The sequence below is a fragment of the Geotrypetes seraphini genome, chromosome 12 (genome assembly GCF_902459505.1).
Source record: "Geotrypetes seraphini chromosome 12, aGeoSer1.1, whole genome shotgun sequence".
NCBI lineage: Eukaryota > Metazoa > Chordata > Amphibia > Gymnophiona > Dermophiidae > Geotrypetes > Geotrypetes seraphini.
In genome coordinates, this window is record NC_047095.1 from 89,783,194 (window position 1) to 89,807,540 (window position 24,347).

At 42.5% G+C, this 24,347-nt stretch overlaps 1 protein-coding gene across 1 annotated transcript in view; it reads left to right on the forward strand.

The window, feature by feature from the left end:
• TNR (tenascin R) overlaps positions 1-24,347 on the forward strand; it is a 211,631-nt gene that overhangs the window by 133,968 nt on the left and 53,316 nt on the right. Inside the window, exons 13-17 of the mRNA XM_033917218.1 lie at positions 825-968; positions 9,253-9,372; positions 10,216-10,359; positions 12,181-12,311; positions 14,831-14,963. Coding sequence (XP_033773109.1) covers positions 825-968; positions 9,253-9,372; positions 10,216-10,359; positions 12,181-12,311; positions 14,831-14,963 — 672 coding nt within the window. The remainder of the gene's footprint in view (positions 1-824; positions 969-9,252; positions 9,373-10,215; positions 10,360-12,180; positions 12,312-14,830; positions 14,964-24,347) is intronic.

Here is a 24,347-nt window from a genome sequence, read left to right on the forward strand (position 1 = left end):
GCCCTGATTGGCTCAGACACATAAGGCCCTGCCCCTTGGGAGGGACCTTAGGAGTCTGAGACAATCAAGGCCTTAGGTTCCTCATTCTGTATCCCAGGATACAAGGGGAGGAGCCTATGCCAATCAGGGCCCCTGGTGGCAGAAGGGAGTGTGCATCCCTCCTGTCTTTTTTTCAGGGGGAAAGGGGGAGGGTAGAGGATGTTTGGGGGCATCTGGTGTGGGAGTGGGCCTTCATTGGCAGGAGGGAGTGGGCATCCCTCCAGCCGTATCTCTGTCATGGGGGAGATGAGTCGTAGTGGCAGGAGGGAGAGGCCTGACGCTTTGCTGCAACAGGAGGAGGGAGTTGCATTGGCAGGAAGGAGTAGGCATCCCTCCTGCCATTTTTGCTGCCGTGAGGTGGGGGGGTCACAGTGCCCTAACAGCAGTGACAGGAAGCTGTTTTCCCTGTCACTGCTGTTAGGGCTCTGTGCATGTGTCAATTGTTCACTGAGCAATTGATCTGTCGAGCTTGCGTGCAAATTAATTCCAAGCAAACTTGGTAGTGCATTGATCGCTAGTTCAGAATTGACCAGAGAATTAGTCAACAGTGATCTTTAGTGCATCCAGGCCTATGCCTCTAAATCACTAAATCTGATGATGATGTGCTAACTTTTTTTCTTTCACATACGATATCTTGAGTATCTTCTGAAGAATGGTTACCACATTGTCAATGATTGTCACCACTAATTCAGTATCTCTATCCCACAGTTCTCTTGGTGCCATGATGTTCCTAAAATGATCAGAGCATTTTGTTGTGATAATTGGACTTTGCTATGTGCATGTAGGGAGAGTGGACAGCATTGTGATCAGCAGTAACCTCACTGAATATACGCTAAGCCACCTGCAACCAGCCACGGAGTATGACATTAACCTAAACACTATGCGTGGACAAGAGGAGAGTCAACACATCTCCAGCATCGTGCAGACAGGTAAGAATGTTTCTTCTGGGGAGAGGATGTCACAGTATTAGTGACCAAGGCAGCTAAAAATGACATGAGATAGAAGCAGTAGCATACAAGGAGGTGGGGGGGGGGGTAAGGAGATTGCGATCCACCCAGGGTTCAGTCCTGGGGTTGGCGATGTGGCCCAGGAACTTCACTGCTCGTCCGGTGTCAGGCCTTACTCTCTGCCAGGTCTTATCTTCGCAGAAGTGGGAGGAAGGCCCAATGCCAGCAGAGAAGCAAGTGAAGGCTTCCGATAATGAGTAAATGCTCTACTTCTTGTAGCCTGCCGGGGCCTTCCCTCTGCCGTGTTACTGATGACACAGCAGAGAGAAGCCCTGATGGAGCAGGCTGCAAAAAATCTCATAGGGAGGGGGAGCGGTCGGGTTCAGAGATGCTGCACAGGGAGATGGGAGCAGGGCTGGCATTAGGATCCCATGGCTCTGGAGGGGCCCCTGTGGATCGGCATGCTTTTCCCTTTCTTCCAGCATCGGCCTGCCAGCGCCCTGTCCTCTCCATCCCACTGACAAACTGATTGAACAGCTGCCCGCTGACTTCTCAGTGCTTTCTTTCTGCTGTGGTCTGAGCCCAAGAGGAAATAGGAAATTGTATCATTGGGGGTGGAGTGCAGTGGAAGGAATGCATGAAGGAGACCATGGACAGCGCTTTGGTCAGTTGTCAGTGGGATGGGGAAGACAGGGCGTCATCAGACCGGCGTCAAAAGAAGGGGAAAGGCAAGGCATGCTGGCCGAGGAAACCCTCTGAACCAGCTAGCTTTTTTCTTTTTTTTTTTTGTAGAACAGGGGAGGGGTTTAAAGAAGTTCCAGACTGATGGTGGGGGAAGTGACATGAAGGGAAAGAACTTGTGGGGCCTAGAAACAGGAGATTTAGAAAGATAGTGGGCAAAGGTCTGGAAGGAGACAAGAGAAAAGGAGAGAAGTTGGATGTGGGTTGGTATGGATGGAGGGAGAAAGAGCCACTTGAAGGGAGGACAGTTGGGAAGAGAGAGATGGTGGACCTGGGGTAGGGAGAAAAAGATATAGGATGGGAAGGTAGGGTAGTTGGGAAGAGAACAGGGGAGATGGTGGACCAGGGAGGGAGGAAGAAAGATAGGAGGGCTATAAGGAAGAGAAAGTTGGGCTTTAGGATGGATGGGAGGGAGGGAGGGAGAAATGTTAGATCTGGGGAAGGAAGAGAGAGAAAAATGTTAGGTCTGGGGGTGGAAGGGAGAGAGAGATGCAGCATCTCTTTTATTCCTTCCATCTTATTCAGCACCAAGGGGGTAGGGAAGAAGAACAGAAAAGAGAGGGATACATATTGAACCATGGGGGGGGGGAGGTAAGAGAAAAGAAGAAGAGATGGAGCCATGGGAGGGAATGAGGGAAGAGAGGTTGGATAAGAAGATGCTAGGGGATGGGGAGAAAGGGACAGAGAGATATGGCCTGACAAGAGCAGAGAGAGGGAGGGAGATTCTGTAAATGTTGGAGTTATATGGAAGAGGTAAAAAAGGGGATGACAAGAAGATGAATGAGACAACAGTGAGAGACATGAGTACAATGGTAGAAATGTGGTAATGGGGAGTAGAAAGAAGGAAGCAGGAAGCTGAGAAAGGAGTGAGATGGGAAATGGGAGAGCAAGAGCATGAGAAATGGAGATGGAAAGCTGGTAGGTGGCTGAAAAGTAAAAAGGAGGGTGAAATTTGAGTGAATGGAGAGGTAGGAAAGAAAAATGGTGGGAAGAGCTAGAAAGGAAAGATCAGTATATCAAAGACAGGTGTAGAGAAGGAATGAAACAAGACAGGAGAAAGGCATATGGATAGCAACCAGTAGAAAGAGAATTATCAGAAGACACAGAAAAGCAGAAGTGCCAAAATGGGACCAACATGATGGAAAAATAAAATGTCCAGAAAACAAAAGTAGAAAAGGTGTTTTATTTTAAATGTGTTAACCAGAATATGTTAGTTTTCAGATAGGTTTATCACAGATCTTTGTTTTGTGTTCAGTGGTTTGGCAGACAGCTGATGGAGAAGGGGGGAGGAGGGAGGGTGGGCAGTGGCCCTGAGCCCAAAATGGATGACCAACAAATATTTTTCCTGCCCAAATGCAAAATATAAATAACTAAGCAGATGGGGTATCCCAAAGTCCTGACAACTGAAAACCTTTCTGTCCATTAGCCAGGACTCTCCAAGCTCTGCAGCTGGTGGCAGATCGGGGGACATTGTTGCTAGCTGCAGAGCTTGGAGATTTCTGGTTGCCTGACCAGAGGAGGTGGTCTTCAACTGGTAACGCTTTGGGATCCCCACCAGCAAGGGAGGTGGTTAATTTTAGGAGATTCTGGACCTTGGACCCCTGTGTGTTCAGTATAAAAATTGCATATCTGTTTTTCTTTCTCTTGCTAAGTTTAATTTCTTGGAGTTCCCAGTTCTATATTTGGTAAAGGTCTGTGTTTTGTGTGTGAAGAAGTCATTTAAAGTTGTTTTTATGTGTAGTAATGGCAGGAGAGGATATTAGAGGGAGGAGGCATGGAGGAGAGAGGATCAAGAGTCCCCTCCTTAATTTCTGCTCTGCTACATAGGGGAATAGGAGGGAGGGATGGAAAGCTGCTGTACATGGAGGAAGGGGAGAAAGGAGAGAGGAAGAATTGTTGCACATGGGCTGGAGAAGAGTAAGGGAGATGCAACAAAGAGGTAGAAAGGGGTGAGAGGGAGAAATCTTGCATAGGGTGGAGGGGAGGGAGACATGCATGGAGAAGAGTGAATGGGAAATATTGGACATAGTGTGGAGGGCAGGGAGAAAATAAGTAATGCCTCTGCTGGGTCAGACCAGAGGTCCATTATGCCCAGCAGCTGGGCATTATGTCCATTATGCCCAGCACCGCTCACGCGGTGGCCCATCAGGTCCAGGACCTGTATAGTAATTCTCTATCTATACCCTTCTATCCCCTTTTCCTTCAGGAAATCATCCAATCCCTTCTTGAACCCCAAAACCATACTCTGTCCTATCACGCCCTCTGGAAGCGCATTCCAGGTGTCCACCACCCTCTGGGTGAAGAAGAACTTTCTAGCATTGGCCCCATTAAATAGTCTGGTGTCGTCTGCGAATTTTATTACTTCGCACTTTGTCCCTGTTTCTAGATCATTTATAAATACATTGAATAGCAGCGGTCCAAGCACCGACCCCTGCGGAACACCACTCGTGACCCTCCTCCAGTCCGAGTAATGGCCCTTCACTCCTACCCTCTGCTTCCTACCCACCAACCAATTCCTGATCCATCTGTGTACGTCTCCTTCCACCCCATGGTTCTTCAGTTTCCGAAGTAGGCGTTCATGGGGTACCTTGTCAAAGGCTTTTTCGAAGTCTAAGTATACGATGTCTATGGGGTCCCCTTTGTCCATCCGTTTGTTAATTCCTTCGAAGAAGTGCAATAAGTTCGTCAGGCATAATCTTCCCTTGCAGAAGTCATGTTGGCTTGTTATCATAAGTTTATTCCTTTCTAGATGCTCCTCAATGCTATCTTTTATCAGTGCTTCCACCATTTTCCCTGGGACCGAGGTCAGATTTACCGGTCTGTAGTTCCCCGGGTCACCTCTCAATCCCTTTTTAAAGATGGGTGTAACATTGGCTATCTTCCAATCCTCCGGGATCACGCCTGTTTTCAGGGATAGATTACAGACAGATGGTGCATGGGGAGAGAGAAAGAAATGTTGCACATGATAATGGTGGGGAGGAAGGGAGAGATGCTGCATGGAGGGGAATCAAGAGGTTTGACCCAGGGCACCAGGCAGGGAGAGAGAGAAAGAGAGAGAGTAGAGAGATGGTAGATAGTGGGAAAGAAATGTTGGATATGACAGTGGAAGGGAAGGATCCCCAAAATAATATTTGTTGGAAAGGAAGGTATAGAGATGGAAGATGGATGGTGAGCATAGAGAAAGAAGAGAACATCAAATGGGCAGGAGACTCTGGTGAGCAAGTTAACAGAAGACAAACAGAAACTAGAGCCTGGGACCAACATGATGTGAATAATAAAATGACCAGACAACAAAAGATAGCAAAAATAATTGTATTTTCTGTTTAGTGATTACAATATGTCAGATTTGAAATGTGTATCCTGCCAGAGCTGGTGTTAGACAGCAAGCATGAGCTAGGACCTAAAAGATAGAGAAAAGCATAGAATAATGAAGAGTCTCCACAATTCAAACTATCAAGCACAGCCGCAGCAATAAACACAAAAAAAGAAATTGGCCACGTATCTTATATCGTCATAAGCTGTGCCTGCCGTTTGAAATCCCAACGGGAGTACCCCGTTTTGCATGTAGCATCCTCGGGGGGAGGGGGGAAGAAATAGTAGTAGAACTCCTCCATATAAGTTCTAATACTATTTCTTCCTTCCTCCCTCCCCCCCCCCCCATTTCTTTTTTTAGGTTTATTGCTGCGTCTGTGCTTGATATTTTGAATTGTGGAAACTCTTCATTATTCTATGCATTCAGTTTCTTGATGCTTTGGGAGTAGTGACCAATTTGTTTGAGTTTTTGTTAGGAGGTGGAGTTTTTTTCTTAGACCTATGACTGTCATGGATCCACTACGTGTTCATTGACAAGTTATTTGTTAGTCATAGCAGTGGTTTCCTAGCCATTTGCGGCTTGAACTGAGGTCTTTTTCTCTACCTTCCTTTGGATTTTGTATCACTATTCTCCCTTCGCATTAGAAAAGACTAGAATTGGTATTATAAATCTTTAACTTGTCACCATACATTTTATAATAAAAAAAACCATTAATCATTTTAGTAGCCATCTTCTGGACTTACCAGAGGCACTATCACCTCCTTTTTCCTACTACTACTATCATTTATCATCTCTATAGCGCTGAAAGACGTACACAGCGCTGTACATTTAACATTCAATAGACGGTCCCTGCTCAGAAAAGCTTATAATCTCATTTGGACAGACAGGAAATCTCAGGGTTGGGGAGTTTCTGGCAGAAGGAATGATACATTGGGTTATAATAATAATAATTTTATTTTGATATACCGCCTAACCAGCAGTTCATAGCGGTTTACACAATAGGTACTCAGCATGCAATATAATAATAATAATAACATCATACATAATAAAATTCTAATACAAGCATTAAAGCTAATGAATAAGGAAAACACAATATAAACTAAAATAAGTATAGATAAAAAGATTAAAAGTACATTATAACTACATGATAATATAAAAATCAATAATGTATATTATATTGTTTAAATATAGGGGTTTTAAGATTTTTTCAAAATTGATAGTAAGTAAGAAATGGAGAAACAAGAAGATTCAAACATGAATTCATTAATCCTGCTTGGAATGCTAAGGTCCTATCTAAAACATTTTTGTAACGACATGCATTTGCTGAAGGAAAATAAAATCAACCAGATCTACGAATATTTTTTTTAGAAATAAAAAAACTAAAATGAGAAACAAGGTAAGCCGGTGCTAAGCCAAATAAAACTTTAAAACAAATGCATCCAAATTTAAATAGCACTCTAGCCTCAAACGGTAGCCAGTGAAGCTTTTGATAATATACACTGATAGGATCGTGTTTTTTCAGATATTGACTCTGGCAGCTTGTTCCAGGCATACGGCACAGAAAGAAGGGACGTAGTCTGGAAATGGTTGTGGAAGAGAAGGGTGCAGATAAGAGGGACTTACCTGATGAACGGAGTTCATGGGAGGGGGAGGGTAGGGGGAGATAAGTGAGGAGAGATATTGAGGGGCTACAGAGTGAATGCAATTATCAGTAAGAGGAGTTTGAACTGTAATCGGAAACGGATGGGGAGCCAATGAAGTAACTTGAGGAGAGAGGTCAAGTGAGCGTGGCGGCTCCTGCTGGTCCTTCCTCTCCCTATGCATCCAAGCTTTCTTCTGGCTTTATGTAATCGACTTATCTGTTTCCCCACCTTAAGATCATCAGATACAGTCACCCCTAAATCCTGCTCTTCGTTTGTGCACCGAAGCATTTCAACTTCCACACTGTACGGCTTTGGGGGAATTTTTCAGCTCATATACACGACCCTGCAGTTTGTAGCATTAAATCTTAGACTGCCAATTTCGGGAGCAGGAAGCGCCGGGAGGGGCACTGCCGGAGAGTAGCGCAGTGGTGAAAACCTCAGGGCCCAATGTTACTCTTAACCCCGACGTCAGGACGCCACCCCTTCAGGCAGCTAGCTCTCCATGGGACCAGAATGCACCCGAAGAGGAAGTTTTCTCATCTCCAGAGGCCAGAGTAATGGAAGACTTTCTCTGCCAGGACCTGCGACTGGGACAACTGAGGTTAAGGGAGTACAAGACCTCATTGAGGTAAATCTAATCTCAGAACAGTCTCATGCTACACAACTACAACTTTTTTCTCCTATTAAACCCCCAGAAGTCACACTTGAAGCGCTATGGGATTTGGTACTGAATTTAGGGAACTCCTTAAATCCTCAAATTAAAAGTTTGGACAAAGAATTGAAAGAACAGAAAGGAGAAATAAAATTGATAAAACAAAACATACTTCAGTTAAAAACAGAGACACAATGCAAGTAAAGAGTTAATATCATTAAAATAAAATCAAGACTTATTGGTTAAAGACAATGTAATTCTTAGGAGGAAATTGGAATCTCTGGAGAATAATGGTCGAGCTAACAATTTGAGATTTATAAATTTTCCCAAGATCTTATCAACTTCTCCTCGAGAAATGGTGAAACGTTACTTTATGGAAATATTGGAAATTCCTGAAAGCTCTTTACCTCCTCTTACAAGAGTGTATTATCTTCCTGTTAAACCCCAATCCAAAGAAGAAGAAAAAGTTGAGGAATCCCGGGATAGACCATTGGACATTTCTGCAATACTGGAACAATCGGATAGAGAACTGGCTGTTCCAGCCACTCTCTTGTTGTCTGTGGCTTTGGCTCCAGGATTGGATATTAAAACTGTTCTTTAAAAATAGATCCAAGGACTTCCTGGGACATCATATTCAGATATTTCCTGATGTCTCTAGAGAGACTCAAAAGAGAAGAAAGGAATTTTTACTTTTGAAACCTGGAGTGACTCACATAGGGGGTATTTTCTTTTTGAGATATCCATGTAAATGTGTAGTTAGATACTTATCCTTGAAGTATATTTTTACTGAGCCATCTCATTTGATAAGTTTTCTCTCAATGAAACGTCTTGAGAAAGGAATAGCTGCGCCTAAGGAAGGTTAACTCTCAGTACTGTAGTAGACATGGCTTTTCTTGTTAACTTATTTGATTTATTTTGTTCTACTCTTTAAAATCTTGGATCCAATTATTGAGGACTAGTGTGCGACCAAATTATTTATTTACTTTATGTATTTTTAATTTAAATTTAACTGTGTATTCAAGTTTGGGAACTCAGTTTATTTGTTTTTGACCGCACTTTGCTGTACAAGATGTTTATGCTTGGTAAATATTTAAAATTTTATTAAAAAAAAAAAAGACTGCCAATTTCTGGACCATTCTTAAAGCTTCACTAGATCCTTCATCATGTTATCCATGACTTCTGGGGTTTCTACCCTGCTGGAGATTTTAGTATCCTCTGCACAGAGGCAAAACTTATCAGACAGCCCTTCTGCAATATTGATTTCAAATATGTTAAAAAGAACCAAACTAAGAACTGATCTGGGTGACACCACCGATAATGCCCTTTTTCTTAGGGCGAACTCCATTTAAGTTTCTTTATTTTTGATATACCATCTATCAAAACAAGTGTCTAAACGGTGTACAATATACAAAGATTGCAGAAAACAATTAAAATAGGTAAATCAAAGCAATATTTTATCAGATATTAAAAATCCAAGACGAATTCAGATTAAAGTACATTGAACAAAAGAAAAGTAGTGGAAGGAAAGGTTGTTTACAATACATCGAAGTAAAATTAATTTTAAAAAGGACGGTAAATGGGGAGTGGCAAAACATTAGGATGGGAATCGCTTCAGAAGAAGCATTTGATGTTTCAAAGCTTCACAAGAATTAAAGGTTTGAGAAGCGGAAGCTGATACTAAGAGTAAAGGCATCTTTAAAGAGGAAAGTTTTAAGTTTGGCTTTAGATTTTTCAAGCGAGTTCTCTAGTCGAACATCTAATGGAAAGGCATTCCACAGAGAGGGTGCGGTGACTGAAAAACTGGATTTGCGAGTAGTATCGTAAAACAATTCCTGTACTGATGGTATGGAAAGTAGGTTTTGATTATTAGATTGGAAAAGTCAGAAGGACAATGACAGTGCTCTGCTTGCTTTACAGCTATGGATAGCCCAACAGGTTTGACAGCCTTCAATGTCACTCCAACAAAAGCTGTGCTGAGATGGAATCCGCCAGTTGCTGAGGTGGAGAACTACATCATTGTACTGACTCACTATCCAAGTAAGTTACTGAAGGACAACTTTCTTCATGTTCTCTGCAATTTGCAAGTAGATGAATTAATAATATAGATCTGGAACTATTGTATTTGTCATGGGAAAAAAATGTCTTATATAAACGTGGAATTCCTTGCAATCTTCTTCAGCAAATGTGAATAAATGACAGTGAAGTCAGGGAATTTCATTTGCTGTGCACAGTGGCTTAGGAGGCAAGTAGGATGGTCCGCCCAGGGTGTCATCTTGGTGGAGGCACTGACACCCATCCTCCTATCTGCCCCCCCCCTCCGCTCCTTCCCAATCCTCCCCCTTCCCGCAGCGCATATGCGCCCCTTCCCTGGTACCTCTTTAATTTTCCCGGCAAAAGCAGCATCTCGAACATGTTGCCCGTGTCAGTGTCGGCTCTCTCTGACATCACTTCCGGGTCCCACGCCTAGGAAGTGACGTCAGAGGGAAAGCCGACATGATGCAGACAGCAAGTTTGTGATGCTGCTCACGCCGGGATAATTAAAGAGGTATGGGGGAAGGGAAAAGGGAAGGGGGGGGTCAGGAAGGAGTGGGGAGGCAGAGAAGAGGGCAGGGGAGGAGCACTCACCCTCGCTATGCCACTGGCTGTGCAGCCAGGTATTTTGCAGACTCTTTCTAATTCTTACGCTTACTTCTTGTACACATTCCATATTCAAGTCCAGAATCATCTTGCTGTGAGACTCCAGCTGATAAGTCAGTCCTGGCTCTGGTCCTCAACCAAAGAAATAACTTTATGTGGCCCTTCTGCCAGCATCTGAGTAGAGAAAGGGGTTACAAATATTTATTTTATTAAATAAATAAGCAAGTTTGCTTATAATTTCAGCTGCAGGAGAGACCATCGTCGTGGATGGAATCAACCAGGAATGGCAGCTCATCAATCTCCTTCCAAGCACCAGCTATTCTGTCACCATGTATGCCATTAATGGGCCTCTCACAAGCAAGACCGCCAGTACCAACTTTTCCACATGTATGTATTGTATACTAATGCCCAACTGGTTTCATATTTATTTTAACTGATCATGATACTACTGTGTTCAAAAGCTGTTTCACGAAGTCACAACATTCCAATTCTTATGCTTTAGTCACAAATACCTAAGGGCCGATATTTACAGCAATTTAAGAAAATTGGACTGGTCAGCTGCAGGCCAGGGGTCAGTGCTGGGGAAGAGCTAGGCTAGGGTTACTAGATTTTTATGTCCCAAAAAAAGAGGACAAGTGGCCATGCCCCGTTCCACTCACAGCCCCACCCTATTGCTCCCCCCAGTCCCGGCCCCACACAAATCTCATCTCTTCAGGGTCGCATCCGGAGGGCATACGCTCATGTGCAGATGACCTCCAGATGCAGTCCGAGCTCCCATCAGTTTTCAAAACCCGAACAAACTGCCGGGTTTTGAAAACCCATCTGGATGCCCATTTCTCTAAAAAGAGGACATGTCTCGGTAAATCTGTACATATGGTAACTCTAGACCAGGGGGCATGCAAGTGCCAGTGATATTCAGCCAAGGCTCGCATAAGCTAAGTGGGTGAATATAGGACAGCTTTTGAGTTGTCCAAAATTCACCCACTTAGTTTATGCGGGCCCTAGCTGAATATCTGGTCTCCTTATCTCAAGAAAGATATAGCGGCACTAGAAAAGGTTCAAAGAAGAGCGACCAAGATGATAAAGGGGATGGAACTCCTCTCGTATGAGGAAAGACTAAAAAGGTTAGGGCTCTTCAGCTTGGAAAAGAGAATAAGTGTGACATCAAATCATAACATTTTAACTTAAATACAACACTTAGTATTCTTCAATAATCCATCATAAATCTTATCTCTCCCCCCTCCCCCCATTCTATAACAATTTTTAAAATCACATAAAAGCCAATAATAAATTCTTTTTAACCATTTCTTATAATTATACAAAGACCAAAAACCACCCCTTCCCCTCTCCCCCATCTTTGAACATATACAATTAAAGGGAAAACATTTACTCAATTCAATAATTTGTTATTCATTACAATAGTTTGTTAAAGGCTCCCAAACATTTTGAAATTTTTTAAAATACCCCTGCTGTGTAGCTATTACCTTTTCCATTTTATATATATGACACAAAGAATTCCACCAGAAATTATAATTCAATCTATTACAATTCTTCCAATTACCTGTAATCTATTGTATGGCAACCCCAGTCATAATAAGTAAAAGTTTATTATTGTTCGAAGATATTTGGCTCTTAGCCCTCATTGACATACCAAATTATATAGTATCATATGATAATGCCACAGGCAGCAGGGAGGGAAGATAAGTTTACTGTAGGCATTATTAAAGTACTATTGAATTATTCTTAACAACAACAAAACTATGACCAATGAGGAGGCTGGCTACATATACTCAAGCCTTACATGAAAGAGACAGTTTGAGTGTAGTCACTGAGGTCATTATATGAAGATATTGAAATGTGTCTTGACTATGAAAGTATTTAAAGTCTAATGAAACTGCATTGGAATGCTATTAAAACATTGAAAATGTATTTATTTCATATTTAAATAAAAGATATGATTATAGGAGTGTAGCTCAAGATTTTGGACTGTTTTACTGAATAGCTTCACTTATAAGCTAATATTTATTGCATATTTACTATCGGCCTTTGTATGTGAGATCTCTGAGAGCTAAGCATTAGGAAGTTAAGAAGATGCTGTGAATTGGAGTAACTTCAAAGCAAATGCAACAAAAATCTTTCCCACAAAAGAGCTTTACAGAGAAGGTCCACTGAACTGCCCTTTCGCCAATTTTTCCTGATCTTCTGCAGCTTTGGATGCTCCTACAAACCTGACAGCAGCTGAAGTGACCTGGAGGAGTGTTTTGATATCCTGGCAACCGTCCATAGCAGATATCGAGAATTATGTCCTGACATTCAAATCGACCAATGGGAGCCGGAAGGTGAGGCTGCACAGAAAGGATGGTGGGACAATTTAAAGTTTCTATTAGAAATGAATCATAAGTAATACTGTATTCAGGAGCAAAGATGCATTGTTTGAAATTTGTCACAAATTTGAACAAAACATACGGCCTCTTTTACAAAGCCACGCTAGCGGCTGCCGCACGGCAACATAAGCCCTTTAAATCTTTATGGGCTTTGGGGCCGTTAGCGCAGGGCAGCTGCTAGCGCGGCTTTGTAAAAGAGGCCGATAGAGATGGTATAGCACTCTTTAGAGTCATCATGTCTGGACCTAAATCCTTAAACAGTACAGATAGGGTTAAATTTGAATACCAACCATAACATTTAAATCTAGAGAATACCCAGATATTCTGCACTGGCTGATACCTGTATATTGGCAGTGAATACCTGGATAACCTTTCAATTTTACCAGGTACAATAAAGCAAAAAGCCTATAGTTCTGTGTTTTCTATGTTTTTTTTCCCTTAATCTCTAGATCAGGGGTGCCCAATACGTCGATCGCGATCGACCGGTAGATCGGGAAGGCAACACGAGTCAATTGCAGAGCCCATCCCGTGATAGACTCGTGTTGCCGTCCTGATCTACCGGCCAATCAGCCGACAACGCCGGGCATCCAGTTTAGTCTGTTTTTTGTCATTTCGGTGGGGGGGAGGGAGCAGTGGCAGTGGCGGCAGCAGCCTGAAAAAGAAATCATCCTGGCTGGGGTTGGTATCATGCTCCGGAGCTTCTACAGCCTTCCTATCTGGCCCTCTCCCTTCTACTTGCATCCGGCCACACCCCCTGCTCCACGGCTCTCTTCGGCAACTCAGCAGCAGCGATCGACACAAGCTTCTGTTGTCGGGGCCTACCCTCTGCGAGTCCCGCTTGTTTCAACTTCCTTTTTCTATAAAAGCAGGACTCACAGAGGGAAGGCCTCGATGTCGGCAGCCTGTCTTGATCACCGTTGCTGACGAGTTGCTGAAGAGGGCCGCAGGGCAGGGTGTGTGGCTGAATGCAGGTGGAAGGGAGAGGGCCAGATGCAGGACTCGTGGGTGAGGGAGGAGAACGAGAGAGAGAAAGAGAGAGGGGAGGGAAACAAAAGGAAATATTTCATACCGGGCTGGGCCGGAGTGGAGGGAGGGTGGAAAAATTCTGGCTACAAGAAAAGGGCGGAAAGCTGAAAATGGAGATAGTGACACAAAGAAGAGAAAGGGTAAGCAGGACCTACTGAATAAGGATAGAGATACAGAGGGGACATGAAGAGGAGGTGAAATAGAGACATAGAAGTAATGTTGAAAAAAGGAGGGGGGGAGATAAAGACATTGAAAGGGCAAATGGTGACCATGGGGTAAAGACAAAGACAGAGACAAATGAAGATTCTGAAAAAGTGGTGAGATAGGGATATAGGTGAGATGGACACAAAGAAGGGTGATGCTGGAAAATAGGTGGAATGGTAATTCTGACAGACACAGAAGGGAAATGCTGGATCAAGGAGAGATGGGGCTCAGGCTGGATGGAATGGGGAGAAATGCCTGGTTGGCCCGGAACTTCCTCTCCTACGTCATAATTGACGTCGGGGAGCAGAATGCTGGTCAGCACAACGCTTTTGCAGGGAAAGCTTGGGGCGGCGGTGGCTTGGGGGCTGTTCCCTGATGGCGGCAAACTGAGTGTCTTGGGGGGAGGGGAGGGAGAAGGAAAGAAAGGGGGCAGGCAGGAAGACAGAAATAAGGGGGAACAGGGAGACAGAAAGAAAGGGAGGCAGAAAGAAAAAGTTTGGGGAGAGAATGAGGTCTGGAGGAAAGGAAACATACAGGAGACTGAAAGAAGGGAAGAAAGATTGGATGCACAGTCAGAAGAAGAAAGTGCAACCAGAGACTCATGAAATCACCAAACAACAAAGGTAGGAAAAATGATTTTATTTTCAATTTAGTGATCAAAATGTGTCCGTTTTGAGAATTTATATCTGCTGTCTATATTTTGCACTATGGCTCCCTTTTACTAAACCGCAATAGCGTTTTTTAGCGCAGGGAACCTATGAGCATTGAGAGCAGCGTGGGGCATTCAGTGCAACTCTCTGTGCTAAAAACTGCTATTGTGGTTCAGTAAAAAGGGAGGGAGTATATTTGTCTATTTTTGTATGGTTGTTACTGAGGTGACATTGCATAGAGTCATCTTTCGTGACCTCTTTGAAAAAAAAACCCGCAATATGAATGATAATTAGTATTTTCTCTGCCTTTCAGTGTGCTTTGTGGGGGGTTTTAAAAAAAATTTCATTATTGGTAGATCATTTTGACTTGGTCATTTTAAAAGTAGCTCGCAATCCCAAAAAGTGTAGGCACCCCTGCTCTAGATGATGTGTATTTAAAAAGAAAATAAATAAAACTTCATCACCCTGACACTCTTCAGATCACATTTAAAAGGATTTGTAACTTTCTGCCTCTCTGATATATGTGGTGTTTGGAATTTCGTCTCGCTTTAGTCATCTGATCTTTCCTTTACTCTTGTTCTGAAACCTGATTAGGAGTTAATAGTTGATGCAGAGGATACCTGGATACGTTTAGAAGGCCTTGCAGAGAAAACAGAATATACAGTGCAACTGCTGTCAGCCCAGGCAACAACCAAAAGTGGGATTATCTCTACTGTTTTCACTACAGGTGAGCATAGGCCCATTGCCACACCACTAACAAGCATTTCAGGCAGGCTGGGGACAAAAGAGCTCCTTCAAAGTTACTGCTAGTTGTAAGAAAGGCCCTCTGAAGTTCCTGGTCCTTTGCAGATGACATAACAGCAGTCTGGCGGCCATGTAACAACTTGATAATCAAGTTTCTGCTTTAGCAGCATCAGGAACAGAGACTTCTGGAAAGTGGCATAATAAGGTGGGGTGGGAGGTGGACTGCCCCGGGCACCGTCTTGATGGGAGGCACCAGCACCTCTCTTCCTCTCCAACACCCATACCTCTTTAACTCTTTGCCAGCACGAGCAGCATCTCCAATATGCTGCCCGTGCATGCATCGGCTCCCTCTAAAGTCACTTTCTGGTCGCAAGTGGGCATTTAAGTATTGATCAGTTAGCATGTCTGCATTACTGTGCACTAATTGATTATTTCAGGATTACCATATGAGCCAATAGAGCCTACAAAATAGGTATTGGTAAGTACTAACATAATAATTATTTTATAGTGGCCTTAGGTGTCTGGGCCAATCAGAGTCTTAGGCTCCTCCCAGTGCATCCCAGGTGCACCAGGAAGAGGAAGGTCCGCCATTTTGAAGAGGCGGGCCTGCTGGCAGGAGGGAGTGGACATCCCTTCAGCCGGTTTTTCATCCAAATGTATAAGGGGGATGTGGAGGATGTCAGGGTTGTGTGGGATGTTGGCCTCGGCGGAAGAGGGCTCTCTTTGGAGTGGTGCTGGGTGAATCGCTGGTTGGGAAGGAGGGAGAGAGGAATTAGGGAACCCTATGCAAGTTCAACTAATCACGACAGGGGAATCTCTGATTAGCTGAGCCAGCAGGACTTTTGGGGAATCCTGCCGGCTCAACTGATCAGGGATTTCCCTGCCGTGATCAGCTGATGGCAAGCTATGGACTATTTTCAGGATCCCCCAGCAAACAGGCTTACATTTTCGGTGGTTATCTTTGTGTGAATTGTGCCTACTTAAGCTCCTGAAGCATGATTCCCTAACCTGCCCTGTCATGTGATTGACACACGATCGGTGGCTGCAGACATGGGCACCAGTTAGAGAATCCAGGTGTAAGTATTCCTGTGTTAAGTTTTCATTAAGCAGTTAACACTTGCCATTGTGAACATGCTAGCTGGATCATGCTTCCATGCCTATTTACCACCCATGATATAACCCCTCCCCGCAAAAAAAAGTGTGTGATTAGTGCATACTACGTGTGCGTTAGCACTTAACAAGGATTCATAAAAGGGCCCAAAGCTTTCCACGGCATTTGAGTCACCCTGGATATACCAGGAAACATTATTATTCGAATGTTGCAAAAAACAGATCTGAAGCCTGGTGGCCATTTGGCGACCTACCAATATTTAAAATAGGTAAATAATTTTATGGTTGCCTGTAACTACAGGATTTCTGTTACAGTGTTGCTGAACACCACTTTTCACATAGCCAACAGGAAAATGATGGGCTGGTGGACTAGGACTAATTGGGACCCAAGTGTTAAAGTACCTGTGTATATTTCCAGAATACCACAAATATTATTCTGTTTAAAATGGTGCATTATTTTGATTTATTTGGCACATAATTCCCTGGAGTATATTCAGTGTGCAGATTATAATCAGTAACAGAGGTACTAGGGCTGGTGCATCTATACCAGAGATACAATTAAAGAGTTCTTCCACACTATGTGCATCTGACTTGTGTCAATGGATGGTGGGCCCGGTTTCACTCTTCTTAGTAAACATAGTAACATAGTAGATGACGGCAGATAAAGACCCGAATGGTCCATCCAGTCTGCCCAACCTGATTCAATTTAAAAAATTTTTTTTTTTTCTTCTTAGCTATTTCTGGGCGAGAATCCAAAGCTTTACCCGGTACTGTGCTTGGGTTCCAACTTCCGAAATCTCTGTTAAGACTTACTCCAGCCCATCTACACCCTCCCAGCCATTGAAGCCCTCCCCTGCCCATCCTCCTCCAATAGTAGTTTATTCATTTTAACTCCATGATTGGTTTGAACTCTTCCATTGTGTCTCCTGTTCCCCTTGTATGTTTGTCTATTGATATGTTGTTATTTAGGTTGTTGCCTCTCTGTATCTTCTTTATTTTCTCTGTGAAGAAGTTGCTGAATTCTTTACTATGTGATGCTGAGTTCTGTGTTAGGAGTCACTGCCCAGGAAAAAGATTCTAGGTGTCATTGTTGAGGATACATTGAAACTCTCAGCTCAATGTGCGGCAGCAGCTAAGAATGCAAACAGAATGTTTGGAATTATCAGGAAAGGAATGGAAAACAAAGATGAAAACGTTATAATGCCCTTGTTATCACTCTATGGTATGGCCACACCTCGAATATGGTATGCAGTTCTGGTCGCCGTATCTCAAAAAAGATATAGCAGAATTTGAAGGTACAGCGGAGTGTGACAAAAATGATAAAAGGGATAGTACATTTTCCCTATGAAAGGCTAAAGCGGCTAGGGATCTTCAGCTTGTAGAAGAGATGGCTCAAGGGTGATATGATAGAGGTCTATAAAATAATGAGTGGAGTGGAAAGGGTAGGTGTAAATCGCTTGTTCACTATTTCCAAAAATACTAGGACTAGGGGACATGCGATTGAAGCTACTAAGTAGTAGATTTAAAACAGGAGAAAATATTTCTTCACATAACGTGTAATTAAACTCTGGAATTCATTGCCAAAGAATGTGGTGAAATCAATTAGCATAGCAGGGTTTAAAAAAGGTTTTGATAATTTCCTTAAAGAGAAGTCCATAGGTCATTATTGAGATGGCTTGGGGAATTCCACTGCTTATTCTTAGGATAAGCAGCACAGAATCTGTTTTGCTACTTGGGATCTAGCTAGGTGCTTGGGGCCTGGGTTGGCCACTATTGGAAACAGGATACTGGGCTTGATGGACCTTCGGTCTGTCCCAGTATGGCAATTCTCACATTCTTATGTCCTTACTAGTTATGGAGCATTTGGTGATTTCTTTCTGGGGTTTTCTCTAGCAAATTATATACTACTTGGTATAGGGTTTTGTGGAGTTTCCAACTTTGAAGATCTTTTTTGATAGGTATTCTTACTTTACATATTTTCTTGATGTAAATTCTGTTGATTCCAAGCCAGGTTTTTCTACCTTCCTCATCCTTGTTAGATTTCCTCCATTTTCTTTCGAGTTTCCTTTCCTCTATTTTTAGCTTCATGGTTTCTTCTGAGTATAGAGTATGGGGACTGTCTGGAATCCTAAATTGCCAGGATTTCTTTGATCATTGTACTCTTTTGGCATCCTGTCACAGTGATTTTCACTATAGATGTCCCTCAATTTTTTCATCAGAAGGTACCCCAATGTGCAGTAGGGGATTCATTTAAGCACTGTCGGCTCCGGGCGGCTTTCCTGCAGAGGAGAGAATCCTGCATTCACCGTGGGCCTCATCTGGGGCAGCCTCCTTGGAGCGGCTGGGGCACGGGCAGTGTGTCTGGGAGGGAATGCATGGATGGGAGAACATCGCAGGGGAGGAGACATAGGCATCCTGGGACTGTCTGCCAAGTCTCTTCCCTGAAGAAGCCCTTTCTGGAAACGTCAATCGCTCCTCCTAAACTTACTTGCTCCACTTCATCACTGACGCTGAAACCGTGGATTGAAGACAAAGTTTTATTTTATTTTCTTTCCAGCTTATGATTTATCTTTAATCTTATCTATTGTTTTGCCTTTTGTCTTTGTTTTGTTCTATTTCTATCATTTAAATTTCTCCAGAATTCTACTGTTCAACGGCTCCCCCTACTGCTTCTATTCCTTTCTCTCCTCTCTTCTACCTTCCAAAATATTTAGATCAATGCTGTCTTGTTAAAATGTTTATTTTATTTTTATTTTTCCTCTAACTCTACTTTTCACTTCTCTATTACCCTCCAGGTACTTTAGTTAGATTGTGAGCCTTCGGGACAGTAAGGGAATTTTTTAAGTACCTTTCTTATTTCTAATCTTAATGTATATTTTCTGTAAACCGCTTAGAACCTAACGGATGTAGCGGTATATAAGAAATAAATTACATTACATTACATTACACATTAGGCCAGTGGTTCCCAACCCTGTCCTGGAGGACCACCAGGCTAATCAGGTTTTCAGGCTAGCCCTAATGAATATGAATGAGAGAGTTTTGCATATAATGGAAGTGACAGGCATGCAAATCTGCTCCATGCATATTCATTAGGGCTAGCCTGAAAACCTGATTGGACTGGTGGTCCTCCAGGACAGGTGTGGGAACCACTGTACTAGGCTACAGTTTTTTCCGTTAGTGACCACTTGCTTTGGAATAGTATTCCAAATCACTTACGCGAAATAACAAGTCTTGCCAATTTTAAGGCGAAGTTAAAGACACTTTTATTCCTTGATGTATTTGTTACTTAAACTGCCCTTTTAAGGACAAACCAGATTGGAAAGGTTTTTAACTCCAGCCTCCCTTCCTTTTGTTCTTTTCCTTAAATGTTCTTTCTCTTTCTATCAATTGTAGTTCTACCCCTCTTCCCCTTCATTCCCGTTCGTCAATGTCTTTAAAAAAAAATGTGTCTTTTTCCCCAATTTGTCTTTGACTACACTCTGACTCTATTTGGTACACTATTTTGGTATTTTTGTACATCGCCTTGAAGGTTTGATTAGGTGGTATAAGAAATTTTAAATAAACTTGAAACTTGAAACTTATTCTAATCTTTTTTGCCTTGAGGCTGCAGAGAGCAAGGGGTCAGACAGAAATGAAGGCTACTAAATATTTACCCCTGCATGCCACCCCTAGGTTTTTCTCTTTTATAGCTAGAAAACAATTTCTTTCCAGCTGTATGAGCAACCGTATTAACACTTTATCAGACCCTCAGTGGCACCACTCAGGACTCAAACATTTCATTGTCCTGAGCTTTACGTGTCAGCTCGTCACTGGGTCTTATGGTGTTTTTCATAGAGCTTAATTTTTAAATATTTTTTCAAACTTTTCATCTATTTATATTTTTATATTTTTTAATATTTTTATACTTAGCTTAAAACTGTGGCTAAGTCTTCTTGGCTCAAGATGTCAGCGTTAGTTAGGGATGTCAAAGCCGACATGTTTCGCCTAGATAGCTTTTTCAAGGCTCCATCCCTTTTTCCCACCGACAACCACTGTAACCGCCAATTCTGTAACCCCTAGGTTTTTGACACAAAAGAAACTGCACAAGCCTACAAAACTGGGACCAGAAATTCTTTATTTGACCTAGACCTGACACTGTCAGTATTTTGGGCCACGGCCTGCATCAAGGATCTTTTGGAATTATCTGTTGCACGATACTTTTCTAAAACAAGTTATCCCAATATAAAACTATACCAGTACTTACCGTATGTCTGGCATTTGTCTGAACATCCTAGGTTTCTACAGATTTTCAGGTATAATTAAGATAAACTTTTTTCTAGCTGTCCTTAGTGGAAGAATATTAAGGATAAGATTGGGAAAGGGGATCCATACATTTACTCATATTTATCATTTTTACTGTTCTCTATGGGCTCCTTTTACTAAGGTGCACTAGCATTTTTAGCGCATACAGGATATTACCGCACACTATGTGGCTAGAACTAACGCCAGCTCAATGCTGGCGTCAAGGTCTAGTGCACGCGGCAATTCAGCATATGCTATTCCGCGCATTAATGCCCTAACGCAGCCTTATGCAGGTCTTACTAGAATCACGACACTCAGAAACCTGCAAGGAATCAGATCCCCAGAAAACCTTCGTCTCTAGACCCAGGGACAATGTAAATCAGGTCACTGACTTCATCTGTCATTCATCAAATACTGTCAAGTTTTATAAAATGAGTACTGTATATCCAAAGCCTTTACTTGTGCCTTACTGAATTCACCTTCTGAGAATTGAACTATATCACAAGGATTTCTACTCTCAGGTCTGACATTTTCCTAATTCATGAAACTCATTTTCTGAAGAGAAAAGAATTTCAATTAACCAGCTGACTCACTGGGAATTCCTATCTATCATCATCTAATGTGAAAAAAAAGTAGGAGTGGTATCTAAAAGCTTTCTCCCTAAAACTATAAAAAGAATCAAAAAAGGACAATGAATGCAACTTTATTCTTTTTAAAGGGTTTATTGCTGGCTCAATGATTACATTTGCCTCAGTCTGTTTCCTGATGGAGCTATTCACATTGGCAGAATTACAAATTTTAGTGCGAGTGGGGAATTTCAATATTTTTATAATTGCAAACTGGATAGGTCACATTAATTCTCCAAGCAAAAGCTTCAAAGAATTTCAGCACTAAATAAAGGCAGCCAAATAAAAAGACCTCTAGATCAGTGAGTCTCAAACTTTTTTCCCCCATTGAGACACATCTAATGGACAATGCTCATGGATGTGTCCCTCTACACGAATGACTGTCTTGGGAGTTACATGTAATCATATAATTTGCATCCTTAGAAGCCCTTCCCCAACAGGGGGAAGCAAGCAGAACTAGGGCATCTCCCCATGCAACACACAAAAAATGATTTCATACAAGGGGGTGCTGAAAATTTCTCAGCCCAACCAAGAAAAAAATGACACTTGGCACATCATGTCAGAAGTTTCTGTAACCCGTCCAAAAATTACTCTGAAATACAGTGTTGCCCCGCAAATTTGCGGCTCATGAATAGCGGATTCAGTAATTCGCAGAATGCTCCGAACGACTCTTCCTGTACTAAAGTCAGGCTATACCAATGGTCTCAAACTCGCGGCCCGGGGGCCACATGCGGCCCGCCAGGTACTATTTTGAGGCCCTTGGTATGTTTATCATAATCACAAAAGTAAAATAAAACAGTTTCTTGATCATATGTTTCTCTAGCTATAAATTACAATATTATTATTAAGATTTAGCTAAAAGGAAAGATTTATAAACTATAAAGAGTTTTACCTCATAAAAAATAGCCATTTCTTTAATAAGGCAATCACTATTTTTTCTGAGGCCCTCCACCTACAAATCCAAAATGTGGCCCTGCAAAGGGTTTGAGTTTGAGACCACTGGGCTACACCAATCAGGAGCTGCGTATCAAAGCAGCTCCCGATTGGAGTAGCCTGACTTTAGTAACAGGAAGAGGTGGTTGGAGCATACCGGGTATGATTTAGGGCACTCACCGGTGCCCCAGCTGCCCTCTCCTGCCTCTTGACATACTCAAAACCGCATTTGCTGTTTTTCAAAATTCATGGGGGTTCCAAATTTCAGGGGAGTACTATACTGCTCAACTGCTTCAGTCACCTCGAATCACTTGAAACTTGTCACCCTTCAAACTTTTTTATAGGTTTGTAAACAGAGAATAGTCAGATGGAGCCAGATCTGGTGAGTAGGGTGGGTCAATGCACTGAAACCCCAACTGTGTCAAAACATCCATTGTTTTGCCAGCCTTGTAAGCAGGTGCATTGTCTTGCAAAAAGAGAACACCTTTCAGCAGCTTCCCTTTTCTTTCAATGCCTCCTTAATTGGCACATTAAGTTATAGTAGTATTCTGCATTAACTGTTTGACCCCTTGGTCATTACAACACCTTCCTGATCCTAAAACACTGTCTAGGTTCCAGTGCTTGTCTGTTTACAATTTTAAATAAAGTACATTGCATTTTAAAATTCCTGCATCCAAGGACTGGCTCCATTTTGTGGACGTTCCTGCTTCTTTTGTGGAAGCCTAGTCTTTTGCTTCTGTATTAGGACCTCTGCTTTTTGCAGTGTTCCCTTTCAGCGGCTTTGTGGATTGTGCCTAAAATACTGTGGCCATGACCTTTCCTGCTGACTTTTGGGTCTTGAATTTCCTTGGTCTTGGAGAACCTGAGTTCTGCAATTGCTTGAACTGTTGTTTTGGCTCAGGATCATAGTGCTGTAAGCATGTTTCATCAACAGTAACATGTCATTTCAAAATGTTGGCACCAGCTTGCTGAAAATGCTGCAAAATCAACTAAGAAGTATCCATTTGATATAGTTTCTTATCAGCATTCAAACATTTGGGCACCCATTTGACTGACAGCATCTGCATATCCAACATGTTCCCTGGATATCTATATTATCTTATCAATTGTTTTAACTGATATTTGCCAAGCTGCCAAAATCAGGTCATGCACATTGTCAACAATTTTCAGCAGTTGACACTGTTTTGAGGCCTTCCAGACCTTGCTGCACCTTTGGTCTCAAAATCTTTACGCTGAAAGTTTGCACACCGCCTCTTCATTATGGAGTATGATGGGCATTTGTCACTCAATGTTTGCATCATACATTCACGGATTTCCTTTGTCGTTTTCTTCTGCATGAATAGGAACTTCACGATGGCTTGGAGTTCCACACTTTTCGTTGACATGGTTCAATCAATGATCTAAAACAATGTCAAAAACATAGCATTATGATTGTGCAAATTGGAACTTTGCAAAATAGCACTTTTTCAGCTGCAGTAGCAAAATAATGCTCAGAATTTAGGAAGTTGGTTGGGCTGAAAACATTTCAGCATTCCCTCATAGTAAATGACTGCAAATAAATACCTGAATGGTTTATCCAGTCTGACCATTAGTTACATGCATTATAAATTCATGATTAGACATCTTCTTTCTTTGATATTTCTGGACCATAGACTATAAAGTCATAAGAACATAAGAAACGCCTTCACCGGATCAGACCTTGGTCCATCTAGTCCGGCGACCCGCACACGCGGAGGCCCAGTTAGGTGCTCCCTGTTGGAGACTCGGATTTTCCGTATCCCTTGATATGATTTGCAAAGAGGTATGCATCCAACTTGCGCTTAAAACCCAAAACAGTAGTCTCTGTCACAACCTCCTCCGGAAGAGCATTCCAAGCGTCCACCACTCTCTGTGCGAAACAGAACTTCCTGACATTTGTCCTGAACCTGCTGCCACTCAGTTTCAGGCTATGACCTCTTGTCCGTGTCACATCTGAAAAAGTCAGTAGTTCTGCTTCCTGGCCTATTTTGTCAAATCCTTTTAATATTTTAAAAGTTTCAATCATATCCCCTCCCAGTCTTCTCTTTTCGAGAGTGAACAGTCCCAGTTTTCCGAGGCGTTCTTTGTAGCTCAAATTCTCCATACTTTTGACTAGTTTCGTGGCTCGCCTCTGCACTCTCTCCAGCAGAGTTATATCCTTCTTGAGGTATGGAGACCAGTGTTGGACACAGTATTCTAGGTATGGTCTGACCATTGTTTTGTAAAGTGGCATTATGACGTCCTCCGATCTACCGTATTTTCGCGGATATAACGCGCACCATTGTAAAACGCGCACAGGGGTATAGCGCGCAGAAATCACGATGATATGTACAAAAACTTTTCTATACCGCGCTCAGGCATATAACGCGCATGCTGCCCGACTCTCCTCTGGCCACCCC